Source organism: Aythya fuligula, chromosome 3 (assembly GCF_009819795.1).
Source record: "Aythya fuligula isolate bAytFul2 chromosome 3, bAytFul2.pri, whole genome shotgun sequence".
NCBI lineage: Eukaryota > Metazoa > Chordata > Aves > Anseriformes > Anatidae > Aythya > Aythya fuligula.
Genome location: NC_045561.1, coordinates 59,444,254 through 59,456,117, shown reverse-complemented (window position 1 = coordinate 59,456,117; position 11,864 = coordinate 59,444,254). Strand labels below are relative to the sequence as shown.

Here is an 11,864-nt window from a genome sequence, read left to right as displayed (position 1 = left end):
TGTTATGTTAAAAGAAAAAAAAAAAAAAAAAAAAAAAGGAGTAGTAAAAAAGCTGCTGTTTCATACTGTCACAGAGCATAGTCCCTAGGCAGTATTGTGTTCCTGGTGCGATAAATGAAAATGGTGCAGTGTGTCTTTGCATGCCACACGACTCGGTTATCACTTCCCATGCACAGATCTTTGCACCGAGTGTACATACCGGGTTTTTCGGCTGATTAATAACACGCACGTCGTCTTCTTGGATTTGTTCTAACAGCAGCTTGAAGTAATTGCTACCAGCACCATTTCACTCAGGCCCCACCCACCTAAATCACTTCACTCCCAAACTAAGTTCAGACGATTTATGTTAATATATGTACGCCACATTTCCGAAGACTCGGCAGATCACTGGCAGGCTTCAATGACACGGCACAAGCCCCGGGCTGCTGCTGCTGGGGGCGATGCGCCCTACCTCCCCTGCCTAGCGTGGCACGGCGTTGTGGCCGGGATCTTTGGGGTATCAAACAGAAAACCCTTCAGGGGGCATCTTTAGGACAGCTTCGATCAAATCATTAACACCCAGTTCGCGTGCAGTTTGGGGAAAACCTCGGCGAATCCTTTCCAGACTTATCCACAGCACCGTACCGCAGACAGAGGCAGCATCAGCGGCTCCGCCGGACTTCCCCATCTGTGCAAGGTGCTTTGCATTCGTCATTTTTATTTTTTTTTCTTATTTTGTGATTTTTGTTTGTTTGTTTTTTTCTTTTTGTTTTTCTTGATGTTTTTCTTTTTTTTTTTAAATTTTATTATTATTATTTATTTTTATTTCTATTTCTATTATTATGTGTATTTTTTATTATTTGTATTTTTTATTATTTTTATTTATTAATATTTTAATTTTCGCGAGGGATGATTCTCACCGGGCCAGCTCTAGAGGACAGCCCGGGTCCCACCGCATCCCCCCCCACCCTCCACCCTCACCCCACCGCCTTTAGGGGCCCCCAGACCTCCCTTTACCCCTTCCCCCGTCCCCGGGGCTCCCCTTTAAGATGGGCGGGGGGCACGCCGGGCTGCCACCGGACTGCCACCGGGCTGCCACCGGGCTGTCACCTGACTGCGCCGGGCCACCGCCGGGCTCCGTTCCGCCCCCTGCACCGGGCTCGGGGGCGGCGCTGCTGCGGCAGTACGCGGGGATTAGGCTGCGGGGAGGATTAGGCTGGAAATAGCAGCAGCAGCAGCGGCGGCGGCGGCGGCGGCGGCTGCCGGGCGTGGACGCCCAGCGCATCCCCGGTGGCGGCGGGAGGGGGCAGCGGGCAGCCCGCCCCGCACCGCCCCGCACCGCCCCGCAGCGCTCCGCACCGCGCCGGGGGGGCTCTCGGGGCCGGGCCGGGAGCGGCGGCAGGAGGACGGGAGGGAAGGACGCACGGACACACGGACAGGTCGGTGCTGGATCCCGCCGGGATGCTGCATGGCGACCCGCACCTTTGGCTTTGGAGGGAGGGGGGTAAACGGGGACGGGGGGGGCGGAACATGGCGTGCCGAGCCGTGCCGAGCCGTGCCGAGCCCCCGCCCGGGAGGCTGCGGGCAGGTGATGGAGGAGGAGGAGGAGGGGGGGGGTCGATTTCCTCCCCCCCCCCTCTCCGTCTCATCGCTGTTTGTGCTCCATCTCGGGCTTATCGTTATCCTCCCCCCCCCCCCCCCTCCTCTCCCTGCGGTGTCTAAAATACCATTTATTTTATTTATTTATTTTTTTTGCCCCAGAAAGGCTTACACAACGGGGCGGCAGGGCCGGGGGGGGGGCGGGTGGGAGGGATGCCGAGGGAGCTTTGTGCGGCCGCGGGCCCCCCGCCGCCCCCCGGCCCTACAGCCGGCCTAGCCCCTTCCCCTCCCGTGTTTTCCGCCTCTGCAGAGCAGGCAGCAGCGAGAACCGAAGATGTCGGGTCAGACGCTGACGGATCGCATCGCAGCTGCTCAGTACAGCGTTACGGGATCAGCCGTAGCCAGAGCCGTCTGCAAAGCCACCACGCATGAAGTGATGGGGCCCAAGAAGAAGCACCTGGACTGTAAGCATCCCTCCGCCTAGCCGCAGCGGAGGCCCCGGGCTGAGGAGGCTGCCTGCGGGGCTCCGTAACGGGGCTGTGAGCCTTTTGGCTGCCGTGCTTGCTGTAATCCAGCTCGCGGATCGAAAGGGTTACGAGAAATCTCCAGGAGAGGATGAGTTGTTATTGCATTTCTCCTCACATTGCATAATACCGCTCTTTCAGCCATTTTTATTTTTTTTTTCCCTCTTGACCTTTTAGCCAGGAAGGCAGCGCAAAGCGTGCCTCCCAGCACTGAGCCCCTTCAGGGAGCGGAGGGGATCAGAGCCATGGCAAAATGGGCACACGCTTGTCACTGCCTCCCTCAGCCTCCCCAGCAATGGATGGTGCTGGGCAGGGACAGCGATACTGTGCCAGGAGCTGGCCAAGCACTGACAAGAGCGAGGCCATCTCCATTAGGTGGTGGCACGTTGAAATGGTCAGGGAGTCTTATAGCACTGCGCTGTGGGTTGGAACAGCCTCTGGAGAGTTTAGGGGCTGTTGTTGAGGTCCCAGATATCTGAGAGCAACTTCATGGTCAGTCTTCATGGTTTCTACCATCTCTTATTGAAGATGGCTGGTGGCTTTGTCTCACAGACTTTTAATCTATTCTGGACTTGCATGAGCTAGTTAATGCATGAGACAAGGTTGAAGTCAAAATGTTTCTTATAAAGCGATGAGCTAGTAATGCTTTGTCTTGACAATTCTCTTTCTTTGCAACCCACTCACTGTCAGCCCCTTCTTGGAGACACCAAGGAGTTAGGATGGTGAAAGTACTTAATTGCATGGTGTTAATTGGTTTTGTTTACCAGTAGTAACTCTCTCTTGCTTTGGACTCAATATAGAAACAGCAGGTTTTAATGTTGCCTAAAACTAAGTGTTTTTTCCTTTTTTTTTTTTTTTTTGAAATGCTAGGGACACATGGTAAGAAATGCTTTCAAGTAAAGATAAGCAGGGTTTTTTTTTTTACCATGAAGTCTCTTGGCTGCTGTCCATTACAAAGTAATGCTGGTGCAGGTGCATGTAAATACAATTCTGATGATGCTGTGTTTCTTCAAAGGAGGTAGTATTACTTCTAGAAAATAACTCCAGATCTTGGTGCTAATGGCTTCAGAGCTAACCCCTTAAGTGACATCCCACATGTCAGCCTTCAGGCTGATGTACTCTTTCTATATGGCGATGAGATGCTGATGTAAGCAGCATTGACTGAGGACTGATTTGAGCATAAACTGTTGTTAAAATAGATCAGCTGTCTTAATATCATATAGTCTCACTTTTTTTTTGTATATTAAAAAATATCCTTTGACTAGTGTAGATAAGCCACTGAATATAAACTTCTTGGTTATTGATATCTCCTGTGTTGATGTTTGGTAGCTGTCGACACTTCTCAATCTGTAGGCTGTATATGGACAGTCCTACTGTATCTGTTACTAGAAGCTTTAGTTTTTTTTTAAAGAAGCTTAGTTCTTGTAATTAAAGCAATGCCATGTCTATGTAATATTAATATATACACATATTTTACACACCTAAAAATAAAAGTACTATCTGGAACGGGCAGGATTAAAGTGAGGCAGAAATAGTTTACAAGTGCCATATTAGGGTCTGGAAAGGGATTGTGCTTGGATATTGGTGCTAATATGACTACTTCAGAAAATGAGACTGGGGGAGATTGAAGCCTGTCATATTCTATGCAATTTCATACCCACCTACATGTAAGATGCATGGGAGGAAGAGAAAGGATCATTTCCTGGGAAGATACATCCTTGTCTGTGTTATTGTCTGTTTTCCAAGCTGTATGCAAGAGTTGAGCATTTAACTATCCGGTATCGTTAAAGACAAAATTGTGTCAGTGGGAGATATCCACGTTCAAAACTGTGGGCTATAAATGAAGAATCAAGTCCATTTTTAGAAGAGAAAATATTCTCAGGCTCTGAGACCTGAGGCATCTCCTTAGAATTGTGAATTGTTAAACAGTTCCTTGAACTCTGATGTATATCTTGTGAACAAGTGTGAAAATGGGCCTCACATTGTAATGAGAGCATAAATTAAAAGTTCATCCTCTGAAAGAGCAATACCTCAGTGCATGCAGGAGGTACTGCTAGATGGAGGTCGGGCTCCGAGTCACGTGGCTGGCTGCATTTCCAGTTGGTTAAGTAGCGTATGAAAATGTGGAGAAGGGAATGCAAGGTAAGACTTGCCAGTGCCTTAAGATAAGTTTTGAGTTGAGGTGTGAAGGATTGCAGTGACTAAGACTAGATACTAGAGAAGATAGCTGTGCTCCAATCACCTTGTGCTTTATTAAAAGCTACGATTCTACTGTCAGCGTGGCGGTACCATGCCCTTAGGGATCTCTGTAATTTTATTTGGCGTCTTAGGTTGTGTGACATGACACCAGGCCACCATCTTCCAGTGTCCTGCTTAGCAGCTGGGCTTTGTAAATTAAATGGAAAGATCAACAATTTAACATGAATTAGATAATCCTATGACGGTGGGACATGATGCCTGTCCTCATAACTTTTCTACAGAATGTATTAGTTCTGTAGATTTTTAGAAAGGTGGCAGATGACAAGGTGTTTTTGTGTGTGTGTGAGTAGAACTTAAATAGAGGCAACTTGCTCTGACAAGTAAACAGCACAATTTGAGCATGAGTGCATGTGTGTTGAGAAGAGAATGAAGTGTCTTCTATGAACAAAAGCTGAGCTGCTGAGCGTTTGCCTTTGTGTGACTTTTTGTACTTGTGCAGCTTACAAGTCCAGGCTTTAATATAGATGCTGCTGTCTTTTGGCATGGACTCTGGATGCTGCACAGACTTGTTATGTAATGCAGAAGTACTAGAGTATGGTTAGGTCACTAATATTCATTACTAAGATTTACCACTTTCTTGAATTCCAACTCTCATAGTAGTTAATTTTCAGCAAGTGCTGGAAGTAGTGCTAGGTAGCATTGAATAAATTCCCAAGTCTCTGTGGGGAGAAGAGGAGCATAAATCTAGGATGCTGCGAAGGTTTGGGGCAAGGTGCTGCAATTAGCACAACACAGCTCTGATCCTTGTGGACCTACCAAACTGTTATTACCCCTGCCACAGTTTCTTTATTCCAACAGAGGTCTTAAAGTTAGCACAATGATATTGATTCATCTCCCTCAGCTAATTGTGTTGTGTTTAATAAATTACAATGAGATACAGCAAGCGAGGGAAGTGTTTACATGGTGAAATGGGGATTAGCAACTTGATTTTTCTGGAAGCAGTGAAAAGGGCCATTGTGGAATGGGTGGGTGAGGTATATATGGGCTGTGTTAAAGATATATGAGTTCTGGTGATTCAGCTGGGAGGGCAAGCCTAGAGCCTGACACAGAAGTTTCCTTCTCAGAATTGCTCTGAAATACGTGTTAATGCTTTACTGAGAGTTTGATTGTGTGGGGCAAGCAAAAGCTAGCTTCTGGACTTGGATGTAGTGGCTCTGATGCTATCAACAGGGAGAAGCTTTCAGAGAAAGGACGTAATTTAACTTTTAAATGTTAAAACACATGATAGATCAGAAAAAAATAAGTAAATCTGAACAGAGCTCCTTTTATAAAGGTTTTAGCTCAGAAACAGACCAGTGATTTTTCTTTTAGGGAAGTGAAGTGGAAACCAGTGAGGCTGTTGCATGTGTAGTTAGTTGTAACAAGTTCCTGATTCTGAGAAGGATCAAAATGGCTGGGATTTTCCTTGACTATGTTTTTTCAAATGAATTGTTTTGCAGCAGGAGGAAGTTCTGGAGTGTGTAGTCTAAAAAGACCATGTAATGCCTCCTTACTTCCTTAAAGTAATTCTTGTAAGGTAGAAGGCCCTTCCAGAGGCCTGATCAAAAGCCAGAAGACTTTTATGAAATGTGAAAACAAAGCAGATGAAGACCAGGACTGAATTTTCAGTGGCTATGGAGTTGACTTGGGTGTATATTGCAGGAGCAGTAATGTATTGAAGGTTGGGCCAGATGATCTTGGAGGTCTTCTCCAACCTAAATGATTCTATGACTTTATGATTCTATCTATTTCCATCTCAAGTCTGATTTAGCATACTTGTCTGTAGCTGACAAAGGCTCTAAAAAGAGATTTATAGTTTAATTCACACTGGCAACTGAAATGCAGAGCTGCCGTCAGTATTTTCCTGATACAGGTACTTGTCCTTGCAGTGTTTTGCCTTTATCCTTCAAACTGTGTGAATGACCTTAAGGAATTTAAATTATTGTGGTCTACAGCATTGAAACAGAAATGTTGATTGTTCAGAAGCAAAGAGTTAAGCTTTCTTCCTGTGCTCAGTAAATATAAACTCCTACAGGTTAGTCTTAGAAACCTCTGTCTCATTACTGTGTGTGATTACAAAATTACATATTGCTGGCTGGCTTTTGGGAAAGGTGGAAGCCAGCAGAGCTATCTTCAGTCACTCAGCAAAGGTGCCTGTTAACATTTACTTGAGTGTGTCTTTCAGAAGTTGTTTGCTATTGTGGTGATTTGGAGAGCATTCCAGGTCTGTTGGCTCTTGTGGCCCTTTTCTGAAGGGAGTAGCACATTCAAGTACTGCAATGCTCTGCAGTCTGGTTGATGCTTTGTCTTGATCGCTGTGGATTATCTTAAAAAAAAAAAAAAAAAAAAAAAAAAGAACTGAATCTCTATACAAACTGTATTTGATCCTCCACATTTTGCTAATGAAACTACTAAAGTACATAGAGATATACAAAAATAATTTGTCATAGTTTCCATGTATGAGAGAACTGGCTTTGGAAAATTATCATTGAAGATCAGTTGTAGTACAGTGTCTTGTTTTTGTTGTCACAGCTGGGTTGCACTCTGCATTGGGAATTCTTTCTGGACATCCTAGTGAATCTCTCTTTTTTTCACACTGGGAAAGAAAAATTCCAAGCAAGCAGTTATTTACTTAAGTAATCCATTCAGTAATGGGTAATGGATTAGCACTATTAGCACTTTTTTTTTTTTTTTTTTTTTTTTTTTTCCTGAAAGGAGTTGTCATCACTCTCCATGTTGCATACCACTCTGTTTCTGTGGACCTCTCTCATTTCCTTTCTCAAAACAGTATTGAAGACTTCCATCATTTGGAGATGGGTAGATCCCTAAGTAGGAATACAAATATCTGTCATGGGTAAGGAGAGCTAACATGGAGGTTTTTTAGAGTAGTTGTTCTTGAATATTTCTGTGACGTTAGCTCTTAGTTCCCATCCTTGTCCCACTTAAATACTGTTTTTAAGGCATCACCATCAGAAGGCTGCCCTTTTAATCAAGCTAAGACTTGGCCAAATAATACTTTTTTAAAAATATGTTTGAAGCTGGGTGGAAGCCCTGATGTCGTGCTGATGACAGATTTTAGGATTCAGAGGCTGAAACTTGGGTGGGATTCCTTGATCTTGCACATCGAAACTGTACTGTCTTTTCATGGTATAATGCTTAAGGAAAGAGAGGATAGGAAACAGAAGAGTGGGTAAATAGTGTAATATTAAACTTTCTTTTATCTAAACAGTGTAACTTGATAAAGCTAGATTGTTAAGTCCTACTCTCCTTCCCTCAGCTGAAGACATATTCATAGTCTGTTTTCAACAGCCATCAAAATCTTTCAGTTAAAAGTGCTTTGCCAAGGTTGTAAATGACCAGTCTGGGGACAAATAAAGCATTTCTGCTGTAATGACTTCTTTTAGTAGACCTTGATAATGGAGTAACCATGCCTTTTCTGCTTTCTTTGCAGTCCTTTGTTCATGAAACGGTCAGTATGACATGTGGCTACTTTTCTTTTACATAAATGCAGTCTTGCATTTTCTAGTTCTGCACAAATGAAAAAAAGATGTGTGATTTTTTTTTTCTTCTCCTGAAAGACCAGAGTGATAATACAGTGACTAGTCCCTGGTTTTCATCGCTTCTATTTAGTAGTTGAATATGTCTCATCAGAGCATAGTAGTATTTACTCCGCTAGATTCTGGGCAGCAGTGATTGAATGTCTTTTTCTTTTTCTTTTTTTTTTTTTTTAATAATTAAAAAAAATCTGTACTCTTATTTCCTGTGGTTTGATTTGATCTGTGCATCTGACTTCCTGATCTGGCTATTAAACCTTCTGTCTTCTGTATGCACCTTACCTGGGCCTGTCCAACTAGTGAGGACTTCTGTGTAGTCTCCAAGGAAGTACTCTGTTGGACCAGTTGGGACATCCACCTATGTCTCTGTTTCTTGAAAGATCCTCTGAAGTGCTTAAAAGTAGACAGCAGCCAGGATAACGCTGCATTTTGGATGCTATTAATCTTTAGTGCTTTTTGCTGCATGGAGAAAACGGCAGCAGTGGGTGATACTTCCCCCCAGCCCCTTGGAGTCCTCTGCTACCTTGAGGCCCACTTGTGATCCGAGAAGCTGCTCTACTGGGAACAGTCTTTGAATCGAGAGGATATTGTAACCAATAGGAGAATTGTTGCCCCACTGGTCTCCTCTTCTGAAGAAATAGTAATATAGCAGAGGCACACCTACATCTGTTATTTTTCTGTGTGTTTTCAAAATACTTGAAGCTGCTGACACTCTCCCTACCTTACTTATGTTTCCCCCAGCACTGGGTGCCCATGGCAAAGTGTTGGCAGCAGGGGGCTGCAGGGTGGCTGCTGTCAGAAGAGGCTACTCTTGTCCAGACACAGCCAGCTCCACTTCAGACCTGTGTGGTGGTTTTATTCTGCTGGGCAGCTGAGCTACACCACAACAGCTCTCTCAATCCCCCTCCTCAAAGGGAAAGGGAGAGAAAATACAATAGAAAGGTCTCAAGGACTAAGATAAGGACAAGGAGATCACTTGACAATTGTCATGGGTAAAACAGACTCATAGTAGAAAATTAATATAATTTATTGCCTATCAGTAGTGGACTAGACCAGTGAAACTAAAAACACTTTCCCCCCCATCCACCCTCTTCCACCGCTTCCACCTGAGCAGTGCAGGTGAACGGGGAATGGGGGTGCGGCCAGTCCCCAATGCTTTGTCCCCGCTGCTCCCTCACAGTCACTCTCTGCCCCTGCTCCCCATGGGGTCACTCCCATGGGATGCCATCCTTCCTGAACTGAGCCTGTGGGGCCTGCCCACAGGCAGCAGCTCTTCAAGAACTTCTCCCACACAGCTCCGTACCATGGGGTCCATCCGTCAGGGGCAAACTGTTCCAGCACGGGGCCCCATGCAGGAGTTTTCTCGCTCCTCTCTCTCAGGTGCTGTCACACAGCAGTTTTTTTTTTTTTTACCCTCCTTCAATCTTCTCTCCAAGAAGCCCACCCAGTATTGCTCCCTGGCTTCGCTCTGGCCAGCAGCAGGTCCCTTTTGGAGCCAGCTGAAGCTGGCTCTGATCTGACCTGGGGCAGCTGCTGGGCTCTGCTCACAGAGACCACACTTGCAGCCCCCAAGCTACCAAAACTCTGGCACATCAACCCAATACACTATCTTAGAACACAGCTGAGCTGGTGGCACTTCTGGGGAAACATATTTAAGAAAAGTCAGACACTACTGCCCAGGCAGTAAAGAAGAGGTGAGAAAAAAAGTGAGAAAAAACAGAGGGAACACCAAGGTCAGAGGTGGAACAGGAGGCACTCTGGCGTTAGAGCAGATATCCCCCTCACATAGCCTGTGAAAGTGACCACTCAGTGCTCACACAGGCTGCCACTACAGCACCCCCACTACCAAAACTGTGCCACGTACACCCCCTATCACTGAAGGGGAGAAAGTAAAAAAAAAAAAAAAAAAAAAAAGGAAAGCCCTCCTGCAGTCAGCCGCAGACATATGGTGTTGCTGAACAAGCTGGCTCCAATCTTTTCGGGAATGGAGGGAAGGCATTATATCCTTTCCCTTAGTCTTACTATAGTCTGAAGATGAGTCAATTGTTCCAAACAGTATCATTAACTTCATATGTGCTGTTCCTTTTTGGAGCTTATTTTCAAGGCACAGATCAGAATGTTGGCTAGGTTGGAAAAGGACAAATTCTGTTATGTGCATAGGGAAAATACCAAAGGCGTAAAATCAGTTGCACCAATGAGTATCCGATGAAACTTGAAGTGCCATACTTCAATATATACAATACAGATTAGGAATAATATTCTGCCTGGTTTGGAGAGATGGGTTTCGAATACCTTGAAAATTGAACGGCAAGGAATAAAGCAATCTGGGAAATTGGGGTTGAAATCTCAGCATGGGACTTCCAGTGTGCTAAAAGAATGGGTAATCTAGCACTAGTCTGAACCCTGAACTGAAACTAAATGATATGATATAAGAAGCCTTGCTATGAGCTTTACAGGCTCTGATCATTAGCACAGGGTTTGCAGCAGTATCTGTGTTCCCTGAGTCAGCAGTACCAGTAGGTTTGCAGTGTGAAGCTTCATTGGTGAGTTGATGCTAGAGTATCCCACTCCATCAGACTCAGCATGGTTGGTTAGCTTCCCTACTGGCCAAAATTTTGCTTGGATAAGAGCTTGATGGCTTGAATAAAACAGATGTTGGCAATTGCTGGAAGGCAATCAGAATACTTGGCAGAGGCTAGCTTGTCACTTTGCAGAGTATGGTTGTCTGCTTTTTCTGGAGCCTTGCAAACCACATGCTAGACCCTTAAAATTGTTTTTAATACTTCTAATTTTGCTATTTTGATCATATTTACTTCTCTCTGGAAAACAATTTGAAGTAAGTTTTGCAAGGTTGGGTTCACAGCTAGTAGTCAGTAAACTCCTTGTGCTCATAAAAAATCATCTCTTCAGGTTGTTGAAATTGAACATTTGAACATTTGTTGAAACAGTTGACAGTTCTAGTGCACTAGAGAGGGAGTATACCAGCAGCCTGGACTAGTGCCACAAATGGTATTGGACATCAGCCTTGGAAGACTTGGCCATATCACCATGAACGTACATGGAATACTAGAACAGTGTTTTCTATGCTGCTGGAAAATTCACGATGCCTCTGAGGTTTGCAATTTATTCCTAGGCATTGTATATAGCAAATGGCATCAATATTACCACTGACTCCCAGACTAACCAAGCCTAAATACCCTCTTGCTTCTCCTCCCTGTCCAGAGTAATGTGATTTCATGCTTTGTTTTAGATTGTATCTGTATCTCAACTTAGTTTAATGAAAGGAATTGGATGCTGAAAAGCCCTGATGTCATACTAATGTTGTATATTTGTGTAATCTGTACTCTGCCCATTTGTGCTGAGACAGTATGTCAGTTGGGTTGCTGGAATCTCTCTTTTTTTTTTTTTTCTTTTTTTTCTAGCTATTGATAAAAATCAAAGGTCTATGATATTTGCAGAGGGGATAGTGTGAGTACACAGGTGTGGCCATGCTTGAAGGCCACCAGGAAAGTACGCCCTGCCCCTAATGTGTACTGAGAACTGCAAGTTGCTGACAGGATGCGTCTGCAGCTTCAGTCTGATTCGTGACAGTCAACATTTTCTTTGGTCATAAGCCAATATGCAAAATTACCACAGGTAGAAAGCAAGTTGGCAGGAACTCCTGATGCTGTAGCTGGGTCACAGACAGTTGAGCTGTGTACTTTGCCAAGGTGGTTTTACTTTTTCTTTACTTTCTTAAGAAAGGGGTGAAAAAGAAAGCAGTGTTTTTTTGTTTGTTTGTTTGGTTGGTTGGTTTTGTTTTTGGTTTTGGTTTTAGCTTTGTTTTTTCCCTATAGGTGTTTAGGATACTATGTTATGGTTGAGATGTGAAACACGGGTAAGGCTAGATTCAGAGGTTGGTGTCCATTTGAGCTAAGATTGTTCTATCATCTACTTAAAGGACCAAAGAGCATGCCCTTTCAAGAAAGTG

General features: G+C 44.5%; 1 protein-coding gene across 8 annotated transcripts in view; it reads left to right on the top strand.

Annotated features, from left to right (window-relative positions):
• Positions 1-390: 390 nt before the first annotated feature.
• Positions 391-11,864, top strand: part of SNAP91 (synaptosome associated protein 91) — a 70,979-nt gene continuing 59,505 nt past the window's right edge. For 2 of the 8 annotated variants that reach the window (XM_032183845.1, XM_032183846.1), the window contains exons 1-2: positions 1,184-1,418; positions 1,889-2,042. In XM_032183845.1, the coding sequence (XP_032039736.1) occupies positions 1,913-2,042 (130 nt within the window). In that variant the 5' untranslated portion in view covers positions 1,184-1,418; positions 1,889-1,912. Of the gene's footprint in view, positions 677-1,183; positions 1,419-1,888; positions 2,043-11,864 lie in introns of those variants that run through there. The other 6 variants (XM_032183847.1, XM_032183841.1, XM_032183842.1 and 3 more) reach the window with 5 other exon arrangements.